The following is a 19047-nucleotide window of genomic DNA, read 5'->3' on the forward strand; positions in this document are numbered from 1 at the left end:
GCCCAGGTCATACTGGGGTCTTCAGGGTCAGAGTTCATCCAAACCCTGACTCCAGTCAGACAGCTGCTCGGGTCAAAGGTCAGAAAGAGGTTAACGTACCGTCTGAGGACGCTCAATGAATTTAGCAGATACAGGACGTTCTTCGTATACAATTTCCCAAAGCCATGGACCGGCCTTTAACTAGGGTTAAAGTAGCAAGGACCCACTGCATCCACTGATGTCCACTATAAATAAAGTTTTCACTTCATTAACATGACTCAAATTAGAAAGATTTCTTTTGTGGTTCACCTCAACAGCACACAAATTCTCCTGACTTGAACAAAAGTTTTGCCAACCTAAGAAAGAACTAAAAGTAAACCAGTGAACACTGTACCAAATGCAGAAAACCATTTGTTAAGCACAACCCACCCCCATGTAACACACACACACACACATATATACACACGCACCTGTGAATACAGGGTAGTTGAATCATCATAATCGGTGGTAGTTTTCTGCTGAGCCCAGCCAGCAGTCTGTGTTATTTTTAGAGGGCTGACACAGAAGCAGGCCGTCCATTTACTCCGTGAGCTGGCAGCAGGACTATCGCAGCTCTGGTTGCTTTTAAACTACCAAAATGGGAATGAGCTCAACACAAACACGGCAAAGGTGTGGACACTTACTGAAATTAAGTTAGCTCATATTCAGAGCCATTACTTAAACATTAGGAGCCTTATAACATAAAACTGTGCATGGAAAAAACAAGAGAGCCTAAATCCACACACAGCTACTGAGGGACAGGCAATCAATAAAACTCTTTACCTAATCTAACATCTATAACCGGCTCCTTATTAAAACATGCCATTTCTAGCCCTCATATTCTGGGAGAATAAAGGCTAGAAAGTGTACAGAAAAGAAAAACAATAAATTTCTACACCTATTCTTAGATTGATGCAATGAGTCCAGCAACAAAACCCCTGATGGACTGAATAAGAAAGTGAAAAAGGAGACTGTAACGGAAAGTAAATTGGAGTGAGAGCCGAGTCTAAAGGGTGAAGGCTTTTCCCACCTGACTCCACTGATGTATTGAGCCTTAGGGCCGGCTATGGATCTAGCAACTGAAGCCATGATTGACATTGAAAATTACACAGAGTGAGCTATTAGCAGATAGCTGCCCATATCATAATTCAATCCCTTCACCATCAAAGTGCACCAATATCATAATTCAATACTGAGAACCATTAGCCCGCAGCATACCAATATCATAATTCAATCTAGAGGCCATCAGCCCTTGCCAATATCATAATTCAATACTTGGACCATTAGGACACACCAATAGGCCTATTAGAATTCAATACCTATGGTCAATGATCTAACAGGACACTGATACTGGTGTCATGGGTTGACATGGGATAAGGTCTGCATAAGGCTCCTCAGAACCTATTTAGCCGAGACGCCTTGATAACAGTGAGATAAACAGCACTAAAATTAGGTAGGACAAGTGGTTCACCAATAGCTTGGATACAGCAGTCAAGCGAAGGCCACAGAGTAACAGGGTTTTGGCCTTAATCCAAAAGAAAGAAGAAAAAGAAAATCACCAGGGCCGTGACAGGTTTTTAGGTTTTTAAGTGGGGATTTATTTACTCAAGATGAAAGTAGGTTTTTATTTATTAAAACACCAAAAAAAAATAAGAGGAAAATGCAGTCTGTTCTAGATTAAGGCAACATAGACTCTTTGCATTAAATATATGTACACCAGCCGTGCTTCTGTGTGGAGTCACCCCCCCCCAAAAGGCCCACTTTGAGGCAGGAAAAACCCTGGAGTCTCTGCTGCAGAAACTGATTTTGACACACTCGTGTAGAACTACATTAGTCAAACCGTTAAAAAACATGGCCCCCAGTGTGTGACCATCTGCAGTTGGGCTAAATTATCACATTGTGGTACCTTGTGGAAATGAGACTCCATTTCGTTTTCTGGTCTGCTGCCTCTGTTTATGTTTCCATGTTAACATCTTGTTTAAACTCTTCGAAATGCCTCAAATCTCACCCAGACGCTTCTTGCCGGGTCATCAGAAATCTGCTACTTAACAGCCAATCAAACAGCTTCTAAAAGCTCAGATTTCCTCAGCTGCTTTAAGTCAGTTTTTTCACAAAAGCATTATTCACGGGGGGTGGGTTCTCACCACACATTTCTGAGGTTACCACGCTTAATTGTAATCTTCATTTATTGCATGTGGAGTGGAAAATGACTCTGGAGATTGTAAAGTAAGGCAAAGACTAAAAAACACAATTAATTACTTGAATGATAGAAGATCAGGGAATGGAGGAGATTTAAATAATTTTACAGTAGCGCCCCTAAATGTTGTTTGACAGGTACACATTAAAAATATGAGGTTCAATCTGTAGGTCACATACATGTAAAAACATGGGAGGCATGTAAAACATATGTAAGTACATATAAAAAAGGGGTATGAGTGGACTGCTTTGTTATAAAAGTGGATCTAAGCCTCCAGTCGGCGTTCACCTCTCTCTCTGCATTTTGACTTTCGCAGCAAACTCAAGACAAGACGCATTTCCCTCTCGGGAATGCAGGATTTCTGTTTACTGAAAACCTTAGGCTTAATATTACAAGATGAACACCAGACTCTGCAGGAATACATCAGCCTCTGAGGCGCCGTTTCAAGTGCGCGCTTGATTTTTAAATAAAGTGGGCATCATCCTGGAACAAGTGGAAAGAGCCAGTATATTCCACAGCGAGCCTAAAGAGAAGTGTCCGCTCACAGTAGCCCCTTGCTCTCTCTGCTGGAATACAGAGCAGCGTGATAATGGATGCTTCTGTCATGAGATACGGTGAAACTCTATGATGCTGTAGGTGAGAGAGACTCCAAGTGGGTCTGTAAATAATGCCTGCCACTTGAAAATAGGTCTCTGCAAACTGCCCCCTTATGCTCTTGCTGCTGGTTGTTGGGTGTAAGTTTTTGTATTATGCAGTGGAAAAAAAAGAAAAAGCAGGAAGGCGGACGATTTTTACATGGGCCCACATTTTGATCCTGGATAAAGTTTCTCTAAATATTATCACAGCTTCCAAACTTTACAGTGATACTGTTAAGGGTGCAAGCTACTGATCTGAGCTGGTAAACATATTGCCTACAAGGAGTTATAACAGAGATTTTATTTACTGCTGATGTTTGAAAACACTTTTTAAATATATTGACACCCTTATTTTTGTGATTTATTCGCATGGTTTAAGTAGTTTAGTGTTTGAGCTGAATACACACTGATAAAAACGGAGATTGGTAAAAATGCATTCCCTAATGTTCAGAAATTATACCTCACACACTCATAAACTAACACTATAAAAACCAGGGAGTATATTAAGCCCCAAAGGCATAACTGTTGTAAGAAAAACAAGAAAAAATGTGAGGAAATGTGAACATCTTCATGTCGTATCCACGCCCTGCGTTCAAATCATAGCAGATTTTCCGTTTTACCTCACGTTTTCAACATAATAAATGTTGTCTTGGGTTAAACAAAACTGAACTTTAATGTAATTAAACCGTAGTACCACAATGGAATTACTATAAAGGAGACAATTATTTCATTTGGTTTTTGGTTTTCTGATCGAAAGAGGGGAAAAAATGACAAAGATGAACACAAAAACATGAGGTTATATTTTTATATAGCAGAGACTTTTTCAAAAAGGTAAAAAATCTGTTTGGTGCGCACTTTTGCATAAAGCCTGAATTGAGAGCTGCTGACTCCATCTGTTTGGCTGCCCCTATTTTTAGACTCCTGTTAAGTGCTTTGTATCTTTTGTTCAAACATCAGATGACACTGGTCCAAATTTCATTTACCCTGACAAAGTTAAAATAACAAACAAACAAAAAGAAAAAAAAAGTCAGATTATGCCTCTCATGCAGGAATACATTTAATATTTATAATAAATCGGATGAAGTGAATCTAAACTAGACACTCGTCTCTTCGATTCAGAGGGAGGGTGAAGAAAACCGAGCCCGAGAGTGACGTACGCGTAATCGCTGAGGAGTTGGGGAGTATGGGCCTCTGCTGAGAATTAACCAGTGATAAGGTCCATGAGAAGTTTGAGTTTTATTTCCTCCCCCCTGACTTTTCTGAGAGCTGCACCTTGTTGTCTCCACACGTTTACACTATAACCTCTCAGAAAGTAAGATGACAAAGCTTCCCACCAGAGTAGACGGAGGACAGCCCAAAGACCTGACATGCACTCGTCCTTCTGTCTGACTCATGCTTAGTCGCTCACCACCCACCGACACACAGTGAAACCTCAGTCCCAATGCCAGGTTTTGTCACTGGGCAGAGAAGCGGTTGGCTACAGTAAAAGCATGACGTGATGCCCCCCTTCCTCTATGCTCCCCCAGCCTGTGCAGCAACAGAGGGGTAAAAATATCCCACCAGTGAGTTCAGACAACCAGCTCATAAATTAACACTAAAACTCCTGCAGACAACAGCGAGCCAGTCGCTGAGAGATTTAAACCACTCAGGTTGCCACTGACCATGGCTCTGGGATCAACTTACAAAACCCTTTTCCAAAATTTACCCATTAGGAGGTGGTGAATAAGAACTGGGGTCTATATCAGCTTTCATCCAAGTCACTATTTAGCTGTCCACTAACATAGCGAACTATTTTTCAAAATGGCTCTGGGGGTGCGTTGTTCCAGGAAATGTTATGAGGTGAGATGTAGGCTATTAGGCCTAAATTGGGAATTGTGTATAACAGAATGGTCTGTTCCTAATTTTCCTCGCTTTCACAGAAAATACGCAAACCATAGGTATAAAGGCCCAGCTATTCACTCATATCTTATTAAGGCTCGCCTGTAATGAAGCGCAATCTCTCACCGCTCTCAAGCAGAAACGCAATGTTCCAGCAAACTGCTTGACTGGGTCAAAAAAAAGGAAGCAAAAAAAAGGAAAAGGAAAAAACAACAGGAGAGAAGAGTGATGATCCCCTCTAAAGAAACTCAACTCTGTAATGGACGGACAGGGATTACAGACGTTAAAGCCTTCTCCATCTGTAATTCACTGTCACCCTGCCATCATCTCTGAATCACTGATCCACTTTGCAAGTGTGCAAGACCTTGCTAAAAGCATCACTGTTGCACCCATTTGTGTTCGTAGTGGTGGTAGTGGTGGTGGTGCTGGGGGGGGGAAGAGAGAGAGAGAGAGAGAGAGAGAGAGAGAGAGAGAGAGAGAGAAAAAGGCATGCAGAGAAGACAAGTTAACAGCTCGCTGTGCTGTTTCAAAGCACTCTCTGTCCTGTAACAACCACCTAGCTAGTTTCTCACACAGGGAATGGGACACACTGATCAAATAGGATTTTAATGAACATCAGCAGTCGGAGCCTGAGGAATACACGCTATGATGGCTTAAAGCTACTGACATCTAGCTTGAGTTGGATTTTCATCATCAAAAGAAACAAGAAAAGAAAACATTCCTTTGCTGGTGCTTCTCGCACAGACGAATCAGGCTGCGAGTCTAAGTACGGCGCGAACTGCCCGTCGATTACAAGGAGAGGGAAGCAAATTCGAAAGCAAGTGGCTGACAGAGCCGTGTGTAGACCACGATCATATCATGCTAACCCCCACATTATCCTCCCAAAAAGAAGAAATAAAATGGATAAGAAAAAGGTCCTTATCTGAAGGCTTTCCTCTAGGAGCCTCTCAGTGGGAGGGAGAGTAAATAAGATGTCATCAATAATAGACAGTGAATGTTCTGCTCTCTCTCTCTCTCTCTCTCTCTCTCTCTCTCTCTCTCTCACACACACACACACACACCAGCTCCGACTGATTCCTATCCTGCAGACAGGCCTGCCAACCGCCAGCCTTTTTGCACACGCTCAGATTCACTGTCCTGACTAATCGCTTGTGATAGGGGCCTTTGCCATAATTACCCAGGGCCTTATCACAAACTTATGCGATGCATTTTTCATGTCCTGGCTGCTGGCAGTGCCTTCACTGTCCGTGCTGGCAGTCAATCTACGAAAAAAAGACTGATCTCAGACAAATTCACACACACACACACACACACGCGCGTACACACACCAGTTCAGAGTGGGCAGAATAGGTGAAAGCAGGGTGAAGGGCCAGAGGAGAAAGAGAGAGAGAGGAGAGAGGGAAAAAAATATAAAAGGAAGGGAGGGGGAGGGAGGAGAAGGAGCGAAAGATTGGAAGGGAGCAGGAAGGGGGTGGGAGATAGATAGTGAGGAAAGACAAGAGAAAGCAGTCTCAATTTTTTTTTTTTTTTTTACATAATGCATGAACAAGGGGGCATGAGTAGGAGGACTGAACAGGATCAAATAAATAGGAGAAGTGAAGCCTTGATGATGTGGCGTAAGTGCAACACAAAGCCCCGCTGGGAAGACTTGTTCACTGTCCTTTTGTCTACCCAGTCATAGGGGCATCATGACCTAAATAAAAGTTTAAACCCCAAAGCCCATGCGGTTTGCAAAATAAATGTATGAACAATTGGGCCAAGCCTACATAATGCAATCTTTATGTTAATGACGACAGCAACTGGGGCTACTAATATTCATAAAACTGTGATTTAAAATGCAGCAATGCATGTAAAATGCCACGGGAAAACACAACAGTGCCATTGTCTACACGTCTTGTGATAGGTCAAACACGCTCTAATATACACAGGCTATATTCACGCAATGAATAAGGCCCAATATTTTCCTCGTACCCCCCCCCCTTCTTTCTTTCCCTTCCTGTGCCACGGATCTATCTCCTCCGTGCACGCCGAGATTAGCGAACGTGCGCGCGCGAGCGTGCGAGGCTGGGACATTTCTGGGAGTTGATCATAATCACAAGGTCATGATCTATCACATTTCCAACGTTCGTGTTTTTAATTGCGTCGCGTCAACAAACACTGTCCCGTCCTGTCCACTTCCCACAGACGTGGCAACGTCTGTGAAAACCTCACTGTGTGTGCAGGGGAAACCGAGAAAAAAAAAGACGGCCGAGTTCATCAAGCATAATCTCTGACACGACTTTAATATAAACTGTTTCACAGCCGTTAGCCGATAAGGTTGCTAATGTTCCCGTCCGCTTTCAACTAAACTTACAGATGTGACAGTTAAAAGCAGAGGGAGGAAAACACAACTAAAAACACTGTTGTGTGTCTGTGCTGCCCGTCTCAACGGTTGGTGTCACCACAGCGCCACCGTATAATAAGTCGCACTTATTTTTTCCCCCTCCGAAATTATCCAACCTTACAACGGCTAAAGCGTCGGGCTAACTACGGCTACTGGCTCCGGTAAAAGTTGAAGAACACGCAATAAAGATAGCCAGCCGTGAGCTTTCCGCTAAAGCGCCGCCGTTTGGCTTTTATTTCGGCGCATCCCCGCGGCGTCGCCCCGGCTTGCCCAGTTGCAGTGTCCGATCGATGTTGAATTGAACAAAGAGGATCAATTTCTGATCAGCAAGAGAGCCACTTTCATCAATGTGAGGAAGAGGTCTTGAATTCTCTTCCGAAACACCTCCGAGGCGGTCGCGGAAAAAGACCAGAAACCCGGCCGCCGAAAGAGGCGAGGGGGCCGAAACGAAAAGAAGCGGAGGCGATTTAAACAGAGGCTGAACTGACCTGTAGTTGTTGTAAGTCAAAGCGCTTCCAATATTGAAACATCGATCCTGCATTGGCCGCCATCTTGAGACATATTGAGACAGGAATGAGATGCTGATAGAGAGCGCGGGGGTTGGAGTTCAGTGGAGAGGACCGGGCGGCCGGAACACCCGGAACGGATCACATCCGCTACCCGCCCCTGCAGCAGCTGGCTCACGGAGCGGAGTCACCTTCCAGGAGTGTCACCTTAATAACGCCATTATAATTGCTTAAATAGCATTTTATCAACATTCAGATATTACAGGTAAACAAGCGAATCGGCATTAAATTACTCCCAATTTTATCGCGCTGAAATAGGCGAAGTTGTTCAGCGCCAGATGAGCCCGTGGTTCGTGCTGTAGCTTGTTTTTAATCAGTGTGCGTGTGTGTGTGTGTGTGAGTGTTACGGAGAGCAAAGATCATACAAAAATAATGCCAGGAGGCTACTTGGAAGCCATATCTAAGATAAATAAATATATATATCCCACCGGGGGAAGCAGCCAGGACCAGTGTTGTTCCTACTGACTTTACTGTGCTGGAAGATCATTTCAAACCACAGTTAAATCATTTTTATTTTCTTTTTTTACACCTACAGTCAGTGTGCCAGCAAATTCAGCCAGCATTAGAAAAAAAATCAACGTCCTTTCAGTAGTAGTTTATGCATTTTTTTTTACATCAAAAAAATAAAACTTTCATTATTCAAGTAGCACACAACTTGTGTTTCGCAGTACTAGAAAAGTTAACATGTGCCAAAGTCAGCTGCAAAAATATGGCTCACCGTGAATTTAAGCATAATTTAATTCATTAGGGCTACTAAACATAGAATAGAGTGGGTGGGGGGGGGGGGGGGGGGGGTAACTCTAAATATATGGCCACAATTATCTCAGTTAAATGATCTGTTGCAAATGTTTTGTTTTTGTTATGAAAAGATTGGATCTAGTGTACAAATAGTAAAGAACTGGTAAAAAGATGAAGTGACCTCCAGCTTTTGAGCAGGTTATTTCTTTTAGTTTAGTTTTCTCAGTTTGCAATAATTTGATTAAGGACATGAGCCTTAAGTTTAAGGAATTCTTCAGCGGCACAGATATTAATCAGATTAGTTAATCAAATAAGCTTGTTGTGCTGTTAATCCAGTGAAGTCAGCGCTGCAGCATTCAGCCCAGTGGTCACAGTGTCACTGTGCATGTATATCGTTTGTTGATGCGACCTTGAGCAATGCACTGAACCCAGGCTGCTCCTGAGGCGTCACTCCTGCTGACCATGTCCTCTGACCCTCTCGGTGTGTGGACGTGTCTCAGAGGGATATGCAAAGAATTTCTAATTACCCTGTATGTATGGGGTGCCCTAAATTCCTGTGTCAAACTGCACCGCCTCGTTCACCTTAAAACGCATCACGCCTCGGCTTCGGGTACACCAAACCAGAGCCGAGCTGCTCAGGTTTATCAGGGTGACACATCTGCTCTGCACATTGTTTTCATTTTTAGCACTTTGTGGCTTCCCAAATTTGACTTGTTGAGTGTGTTTTGAGGCCTGGCAGTGTGGAAAATCCACGCCTGCATTCACACTTTGGAGGGTTTTGTTGTTTTTTGTTTTTTTCCTTGAACGCTTGGAGCATTTAACAAAAATATTTCATAGCTTTACCCCCCCACCACCCCCACCCTCAATCATTTTCATTTCTTTACAGCCATTGCACTCTAATTGCTTTGACTAAAAATAACATGAGAATTTGCCATAGATAATAACGCCTCTTTCACTGCATTTTTGTGAATACAAAGGTGGGCATTTTTGTGCTTTGAATTCGCTCAACTTTCAGGCCATTAGTTGATTTGATTTGAAGCTGTTTGTGTCTCCCTCCTCCCAAGAGTATGAATGGTGCTCAGTGCTCAGCTGATATGTAGCCTTAATAGCTTTGCCTTATTTTATACTTCATTTATAGACATAATACAGTGAATTAAAGGCTGGCTTCAGTTTGCTAATCACACCCAGTCACATGCTTTTAATAAAAAATGGACCGAATTGCAGTTAGGAATCAGTCACACGAAGAAATGGATACATCTGCTTTAATTTAATCACTGGGACATAATAGAAGTGTGATTCACATTAAATTGCTCACTAGTCATTTTTAAATACTATTAGCAATTGATCTACAAAAGGAAACAATGAATGCTGTTTAGATGTGCTTATTTTTAAGATAAAACTGCATATGAACGGATAAATCCTGTGTTTAATCCTCTCATTCCTTTCCCTTTGTTAATCAGTGTCTCCTTGTTCTGGCCTCCCTGACTTATGATGCTACCTATCATTAAGCCAAACCAGAAATACAGGTCTGAGATAATCCGTACCAGCTTAGTTGCTTTGCAATGTGTCCATTATGCTGTATTTGTATAGTTATCTCTTCCCATCTCACAAAGAAAACACTGAAAGGAATATGATGCGTGGCTTTCACGCGGCTGGCATTAGTATGAGGAGTAAAACAGAAAGGAAAAGTTACGTGTGCTGATCGATAAAAAACATGGGACATGTACATGCAAGGGACAAATTAAAGCAATAATAACCAAACTTAGTAAGGTGCTGGGTCACAATGTTTCCGAGTCTCTGGGAATCAACTGGAGGGATGAACACCATTCATCCAAAACGGATTCCCTCATTTGGTGTTTTGATGATAGTGGTGGTGGGGAGAGCCGTTTAACACACCAGTGCAAAAGCTCCTGCAGGTGTTCCACCGGGTTGAGATCTGGTGACTGCGAAGGTCACACATTGAATTATTCACATCATTTTCACAATCATCAACCGGTTTTGTGACAAACAACCAGAGTGAGTTTTTATTGATTCGCACTGACCTTTCGTCTAACAGCGAAAAACGATCCAAATTGTGCAAGAAAAATTCCCCCAAAAGTACAAAAGAGCCACTGCTGGTGTACATGAGTCAATTTATACTTGGTTAATGTTGTGAGGAGTTTAACCCAGATTCATGTTTTACTCTAACCAACCTGTAAAATATAGATAAATATAATAACAATAATAAGTCAAATCTAAAAAAGGATCCTAGTTGGACACTCCTGAGTGAAAGTCTTCTGTTTTGACCCAAACACCTAGCTTGACCTCCCCCCTTTGTGGACTGCTTTACACTTTATAGTTTCTCACCTGACTTCTAAAGCCTTGAGTGGCAGAAAGCAAACTTCTCCCCTTCATACAACATCTGTCTTTAAGGTTGCTCTTCTGTAATGTTTGAAGGAGCGTCACGGTCATCAGTTGTGTACCATCCACCATGATTTCCAGTGGATCTAAATGCAGATGTCCTTTAAGTCAATGAAGCAAATAACAGTTGAGCGTTGTGACTGAAGCTTCTGCCCCTTCTTTCAAAGGGATCTTTTCCTCCTTCCATTGTGGTAGAAAATGAGAATCCACTGGGCCTGCTCAGCATTTATCTACATGCCACGGAGCATGAGTGGATGTTAATTGCTTAATTGTACCATGCAGTGCACCTGTGTGGAAACATCTGCACTGGCTGTGTCTCTCCACTCATTTATTCAGGGTTTTTCTTTTAGATAGCCTCATTTATTATTGCAGATGTTTTGCTTTGCACGGGATGACTAAATTAGTCAGATATTGTGATTGGAGTGCCTTTGTTTATCCGTGATGCAGTCCATGTTCAGTACAAGAAAAAAGAAACACTGTGGCAGACATGAGGCAAAAAAATAAATCACTCAAAACTCTGGAACAGTGAAATATTTTTAAAATCTTCCTTTCAAAATCAGTCATTACAAATAAGGGACAGTTGTATAAATAGGATAGACCATAAAATAATTAACAATAACCCATGACTAGACTCTTATCTACGCACATAAAAAGCGTTTTCTTATCAGCGAGACCATTAAATGTTGCTGTGGCTAATGGTCACTTATCCAAACAGAACAGAGGTCTTACACTTTTTATTTACATGAATTGTTCCAAGTGTTGATGCCAAATTGTTGTCAAGGTGTAATGTGCTAATGTAATTTAGCTTTAAAAGAAAAAAAAAGATCTTTCTAAAAAAAAGATCTTTCGCACAAGTCTACAAGCCGTGAACATTACCAGTCAGTTGATTTTGTGCTGCGCTCTTCTCAAACTCTGCATTTCAACACACAGCATCTCCATGAGGATTTGACTGAAGCTTCACTTGGCTCTGGATTACTTTGAAGCAGCAGGGGGTGCACAGTCTAAGTCGGAACAAGTAACAGTCAGAGTTATCAAACTGCCTACAAATGATCGTGTTCCTGCTACAGAGGTTCATGCATGTTTGCCATGAATGACACGAGTTCGGTGGGGTTTTTTTTCTCCTTTTCTAACTTGCCTTTTTATTACTCTGTGGTTAAAATTAGAGGGGAGGAAAAACAGCTCAAATTGCTCATGACACGAACAACAGGAGGAACATGTTGTGATTTGGAAATTTAACGTCTAAAAAGCCTCATCAGTACTTCTGGTTAAAGTTTAAATGTATAGAAATAGGCACAGATTCTGTGTCGCTGCCATTATACAACTAGAGCCAGAGCCACGGGCTAAAAGCAGCCTTTCTGTCCTTTAGCTTTCCCACTTTTCTCTGTTTATGTCCCTTTTCCTCCTGCTCATTGACTCTGCCTGTAAGGTGCTTTTAGCGGGCCTTGTGTGGCCGGGTTAGAGATGGATGTGTGGCCCTTGGGAGCCGCAGGCAGAGTGCAACACTGATCATGTCAGACAGGCTGGGGAGGCTGCATAAGATCATCATCACCCAGCAGTGGAGTGAATCGCCGCAGTGGCACTTTCACACAACCTCTGACCTCCGGTGCAACCTCTGAGGTCATGATCAAGGTCAGGGGTCAGCGAGGGCCTCAGCGATCGTGGCGTCCGCAGGCCCCGCCTGGCTCTTCTTCTCCTTGTTTGTGTTCTCTCCTTCATTTTTCTCCTCTCACTTTTCTCTTCCCCTCATCTTCTATCTGTTTCTTTATCGCTCACGCTCTCTGTTCGCCCCGGCGGGACCAATTGAGACATCCAATCCCCTGGGAGTGTGAAAAGGAGAGCAAGAGAAAATCAATAGGGAAGATGAGTGAAGACCTGGAGGTCCCATCAAAAACTGAATGCTTCTCAGTGTGCTGGCATGATTCACACATCCACAAAAACACATACAGATACACAGCGGTATTGCTTTTGAGAGACAGGAAGGCAGCAGTAAACAGCAGTCTGGAAATCGTAGCAAACAACTGGATGGGTCTGCAAAACATCCAGTTTGATGGCTTCCCAGGTCAAAACAGAGTGACATGAAGAGCTCTTCTGTCTGTTTTGTGTGTGTGTGTGTTTTTCTGTCCTTTTATCTAGATTGCATACATGTGCCCACAAGTCTGTTGTTGGAGAGATGTTTGAACCAAGAAAGACGCAATATCGATCTCTCCAGAGAGATTCAAGGTCTGCAACAACAAGTGAAAGAGCACGATGTCACATAAGTTCTCTTCCAGCAGGCGAGACGACACAAACATAAATGCCAGGCTTTGTGTGTATCGTCGTGGCTGTAATCTGAGCTGTGCAAAATGTCACCATATCACCAATCAGCTCGACTTTAATTATAGTACATTTACAGACACATTTGCATGGCTTTGTGCTGCATAAAAGGCTTAAAATAAATAAAACTGAACCAATAAAAGGAAAAAGCAAACTCATCCCTATGTGTCATTTCCTGCACTCAAGAGCCTCTGCTATTTTGGAGAAGAAGCACACATGTTTATGTTAAACCTCACTACTTGTCTACATAACTTATGTCTGGGTAGATTTCTTCCCAACACAAGATAACCCCAGGCAGGACATTAAATGATTGGCTGAAAATAGAACTGTTCAGATGAAAGGGAGAATAAATAATGCACAGAGAATACAAAACCTCTTATGGGGATAACTAGTCGTGCATGCACATGCACACATTTCTTCCATGGTGAAGAAAAGTGAATGGATGTAACAGGAAGGAGGAGGACCCAGCGGAGACACACATGCTTCTTGCTTCATCTCCTCCCACTCCTCGTCTGCCATTTTTTTCCGCTCACATTCAGACTTCATGACATACTCTGTGTCTGTGGGGAGGAATAACATCGTCCCAGTCACGGCGTGTTTTTCCTGCCCACCAGAGCTCAGACACAACACACAGTGCACGGTTTCCATCCCTGCTGCCTCATCATTTTTTATGAGTTTTGATCAGAATGGATTCATATGATGACAACAGCCTGGACAGTTGATCCCTTTACAGGGAGAGTAATACGCCATTGTGTTAACAACTTTTTTTTTAAAAATTTGAAATCACCAAATGAAAACAGTGAGTCACGTCGTAGTTAGAGGGTGTTGCAATGTTGGGTTATATCTAATAAATAAAACATTCAAGACAAACCTTTTCAAAGCACCGCTGCTGCATGACTAATTTGCAGCTGGGATGTTTATTCATTGGCGAAATTAGACATGCACGTTTTGAGGAAGATCCTTAATGTCACTACACACACAGCAAACGGCACAGGACGGCGCACGGGCAAGCTTTGCGCTTGTGTAGGGAGACACCAAGTGGTCAGTGACAAGTGTAGCGTCTCACAAGAGGCCGTGTCAAGTTTTCAGGGGCCAAAGAACTGCTGCTGACAAGAGCTCCCGTCTGTCATCCTTTAAAATGCGAGGGATTGTTTACACGACTTAATAATCATAAACAGTAGTTCAGGGGTTAGAGCCATGCAATAGTGTTCAGTGTTACACTTTCTGCACGCTCGATTTAAACCTCAGTCTTACCTTGTTTGGATTATACTCGCAAACTGACTCACGAGCCGATTTCTAAAGGGCCTTCTAATTAGAAAACATTTGCTTGTTTTATGAGCGGATCGCCGCGCCCTGGGTCAAGATGTTTACGCTAAAAGTGCCCGAACAGTCCTCCGACAGTCAACAGGCCTCACAAAGGCCCCATTCAGCTGTAACTGGAACCTACGCTGCCACGTCAAGTATATCCTACAGCACAGGGACAAACTTTTGCTTTTACTTTACATGAGCCATGACGGTAGTTTGAAGTTTCTCGACCAGTCGGACAGGTGAGACAACAATGAGGTAACAATAGAAGGAGTATTTTGGAGCTGTGGGACGCCATTAGCTTTATTGGCTTAACTGTACCTTGCTCTCTTTATCGCACCTGAAACTACAATGACTTTAAAAGTAGAGCACACTGGGTGTGACTGCACGACTGTAATGGACTCCGGTGTTTAACCTACTTTCCCCGAAAAGCCTCAAATGGCTGTGCGGATGTCTCAAAGACGCAAACTGATATTACAGCAGTTTTGGAGGAATCCGCAGGGTGAAGGGCGTCGATGGGAATTGAGGATCTCTGGAGACCAGAGGGCCGCCCCTCAATTGCAGCTCACGGAGCAGACAGGCGCTCAGGGTTATTCCGGCGGAAAAACCGCTGCGTGTGTGTTCTCACAGGGGTCTGCTCCTCTGTGTGCGTGGCCACCGTGGTTTTCCTGTTACTCGTGGGAGTCTGCCTGCTCTACCTGCCGGATGCATTAGCGCCTGACCCGCTGGTTTCTCTCAGCCCGGTGACGCTGCTGATTTGGACGCATCCATTCGGTCAGTATCGAGAACTTCCGGACTGCCTCGAGCTGTTTCAGATAGACGGCTGCACGCTCACGGACGACGAGCTCAGGTACCCACAGGCTGACGCCGTGATAATTCACCACCGGGAGATTGCCACTGGCTACGCCGATCTCCCACCAGAACCGCGGCCACCTGCGCAAAAGTGGATATGGATGAACTTCGAGTCTCCCACGCACACGCGTGGACTCTGGCGTTTAGGGGGTGTTTTTAACCTCACGATGAGCTACCGGACAGACTCGGACATTTTCCTCCCCTATGGGTATCTGGTCCCCCTCGCGCGCACAGAGAGGGCTCTCCAGAAGAGCTTTGCGCTGCCGCTTCGCGGATCTTACAGCTCCAAACTCCTGCGGTCACGCTTCGTGGCCTGGGTCATCAGCAACTGGTCGGAGTCCCAGGCGCGCGTGACCTTCTACTACCAGCTGCGCCAATACATCCAGATCGATGTGTTCGGGCGCGCGGGCTCGCCGTTACCGACAGGCAGCGTGGTGCCGCTCGCCAAGCGGTACCTGTTCTACCTGGCGCTGGAGAACTCCCAGCACACCGACTACATCACGGAGAAGCTGTGGAACGCCGTGCTGGCCGGTGCAGTCCCCGTGGTGCTGGGTCCGTCCAGGCAGAACTATGAGCGTTTCCTGCCCCCCGAGGCCTTCATCCACGTGGACGACTTCCCCTCAGTGGAAGAGCTGGCCCAATACCTGCTGATGCTGAGGCGGAGCCCAGCTCAGATGAGACGGCACCTGGACTGGAGGAGGGGCTACGGCGTACGCCAGCCGACCTTCTTCAACGAGCACTTCTGCACGGCCTGCAGGGCGGTCAGGAAGACCAGAGGCAGGACTAATGTAGTCACAGACCTGACACGTTGGTTCCACTCGTGAAAACATGCATCAGACCTCAGCACCTGTTTGAAATGACGGCAAAGCCGAGAGATAAGACCGTGAGAGGGGAAAGATTTACTAACCACATGCTGCTTCCAGAGTTTACAAATCAAATCTTTTTATCATCAGTGAAAGAGTATATTTAATTAAGGTGATTTATTAAATAGTGTAATAACTTAAATACATTTATGATCATTGATCTTATCTGAGTGAATTCTTCTAGAAGTTATTTTTTATCTTAATTAATTAATTTATTTTAACTGACTCCCATCTAGCCAGTAAGAGTCCTTCTGATAAAACAGTTGGAGTAGAGTTAACCTTCTGCACCAGGGCTTAACAACACAACATCTGTAATTTAGACCAGCGGTGTCAAACATAGGGCCTGGGGGCCAGAATCGGCCTGCAAAGACTCCAATACGCTCATCTGGACACCTTTAGAAAATCTGAAGGAGTGCATAGTATTTGAACTTATAATTGTATTTTCATAAGTTTTACAGCTTTTCCAATTGATAAGGTGCTTTTTAAAAAAAATGTGAATTCATAAAAATGTTATATTTTGTAATTACAGGAGAGTCAGTGCAATAAACAACCAGAACTTTTTATGTAATGTAGTTTCACTGTTCTGGCTCACTTAAGATTAAATCGGGTTGTATGTGGCCCACAGTGTAAAATTAATTTGACTTGGCTGCTTGGCAAAATTAAAGTGTGTGACAAAGAAGAAAGACCACAGTCTTCAGATAATATTATTTTATTTTTATTTTTTTAAAGTGACCAAATGTTCATGTGTGACTGTGACTATATATTAAAAATATCTGAGTGCCTGCTAATTTTGTTCAGGTTTCACACCTCTGTGAAGCAGCTTTTACCTGATAGTGAGATGGGAAAAGAAAACATGAGGAAAAACAAACAAATATGCTAGTGCAGGAAATAAGCTTTCCGAGAAAGGGCACACATGTTTACCTGCAACTTCCTCAAGGTGACTCAGAAAGAATGCCACATGTCCCCACCACAGCCTGCTCTTTGTGTCTGCACATCACTAATCACTTTATTGCAGCGCTGTTCCTGCTCTGAGTCATTTTTAAAGGTGTCATTAGACCCCAAACCTAATACTGTTCAAACCTGAGGCGCTGGGGTTTTGCATTTTTCATTTAAGATTGCATAATAAGCACACGCGCACGCTCGTTTTGCTGATATTTTTACTATCTGTTATATATTGTTGTGGCTTCGGCTGTGGCAGTAATGCAGAAAACGAGAAAAAAAAACAAGGGAGGAGGTGAACACATGTGCATCAGCAGTCACTTGATAGGACTGCTGATGATGTGATGCAGATCATTTAAATTTACACCTCTGCATTGGGGCCGTGGCACAGAATTAACACTTCCCACTGTCAAATGAGACATTTCCTACAGGCGTCAAATAATGTTGTTCCCCATAATGAGCTGATGCCTCAACAGCTGGTGAAACCACTCACGTCTATCAGCAATAATGGTTTCAGATGGCCAGAACAGCCAGAGCCCTTATCCCTGTCTTAATCCCATTCATGCGAGCATATCTGGTTACTGTTAGTACTGGTTACCATCTTTGCTTTCAAATATAGATCCATTAATCTATACCTCTCCACTGTGGACAGAACAGGTGCTAGACAGCTGACATATGGACACACAGAAAGCAGACTTCTCTTAATGTGCATTAAAAAGCGCATCTGATCACTGAGAAGACTACAAAAGGAGCTACACAGCGGTAACACCCTGAACAGGATATCTGACATGCTTATTATACATATTTCCCTGCAAACACTGTGATGCTTAGCAACTTTTATTTATGTGTCTCATGCTCGTTTAATTAAAATTTGTGATTGTGTTTACACAGTAATCAATATGACTGTCACGATGCTTCTTGTTAAGCATTAAATCTTACAAATTAAGAAAAAAATATATGCAGAAATACAATCAACTGCATGATCGTTTATAAACGATCTCCAATCTCTGTGATGTTTATGCTGACTGACACAGGTTGCCACCCAAGCTGTTTTCACTTAACCGAACCACAGCAGATCTGGTATCTCAGTGGGCATGTGTTACAGGCACCAACAAGAGGCTTAAAAAGAAGGAGACTTGAGTTCTGAGTAGAAACAGATATAGGAGTTCAATGAGGTTAGAGTACAGATGCCAGTGTGTGTGTGTTTGTTTGTTTGTGCGTGTGTGTGTGCACGCTAATAGGGCTCACTCCCTTTTGCTCTGTGAAGCTGAACTGCCTCTTCTGGCAGTTTGCATCCTCTGCTAGCAGGCTTTCACAAATATGGACCAGAGCTTAGTCAATATCATACATAAGAGATGCCAAAGAGCTTCTTCTTTGGCTCTATTTTTAAACAATTTCTTGAAATGCAGACGATAGATGAAAATGTGAGTTTAAGTAAAAAAAAAAAAAAGTCTGTTATTAACTGTTGATCAGCTTGAATTAAAATAAAAACATCAAATTTTATCACCTCTTTTTAAAAATCTATTTGTGTTTTCAAAATGTGTTTATATTTGCATTTAGATGTTCTATATTTGTGAACCATATGTCCACAAAGTGAATACAAACCAAAGAATTTATTTCTTCCACATATAATAATAACTTAAAGCTAGTCAGATATTAATATTTTAAGTCATAGTCATTCATATTTAAAGATCACAGACTAGGTTGATTTTAAAAGTATCCTTAATGTTTTTTATGGGTTAAAAAATAGTTACCTGAATGCACTCACAGAAAGGATTCTGGTGTGTGCTGCAAAGTCCAGATTTGTTAGCATCAAAACATTACGTTTTAGCAGGGTGACACAAAAAGTATCATCTCAAGGTGAGTCAGTGCAGTGTGCATGGACGTCTTTGAAATGAACAGTCCCTGCTCGCAGCGTTACCTGTGTTTTGTCAGAAACTGACCCCGAGCAGACGATTCT

General features: G+C 43.0%; 2 protein-coding genes across 3 annotated transcripts in view; one reads left to right on the forward strand and one right to left on the reverse strand.

The window, feature by feature from the left end:
* cux1a (cut-like homeobox 1a) overlaps positions 1-7735 on the reverse strand; it is a 57875-nt gene extending 50140 nt beyond the window's left edge. For both annotated transcript variants that reach the window (XM_085380570.1, XM_085380569.1), the window contains exon 1: positions 7600-7735. In XM_085380570.1, coding sequence (XP_085236696.1) covers positions 7600-7662 — 63 coding nt within the window. In that variant the 5' untranslated portion in view covers positions 7663-7735. The remainder of the gene's footprint in view (positions 1-7599) is intronic.
* A 3636-nt stretch (positions 7736-11371) lies between these two features.
* On the forward strand, positions 11372-18498 carry LOC146654137 (alpha-(1,3)-fucosyltransferase 4-like). Its single transcript, XM_085380572.1, has one exon. The coding sequence runs from the start codon at positions 14949-14951 to the stop codon at positions 16107-16109; it is 1161 nt and encodes a 386-aa protein (XP_085236698.1). The 5' UTR covers positions 11372-14948; the 3' UTR covers positions 16110-18498.
* The last annotated feature ends 549 nt before the right edge of the window (positions 18499-19047 follow it).

The sequence above is a fragment of the Rhamphochromis longiceps genome, linkage group LG14 (assembly GCF_057381845.1).
Source record: "Rhamphochromis longiceps isolate RC_006_pf linkage group LG14, R_longiceps_female_GT1.1, whole genome shotgun sequence".
Taxonomy (NCBI): Eukaryota; Metazoa; Chordata; class Actinopteri; order Cichliformes; family Cichlidae; genus Rhamphochromis; species Rhamphochromis longiceps.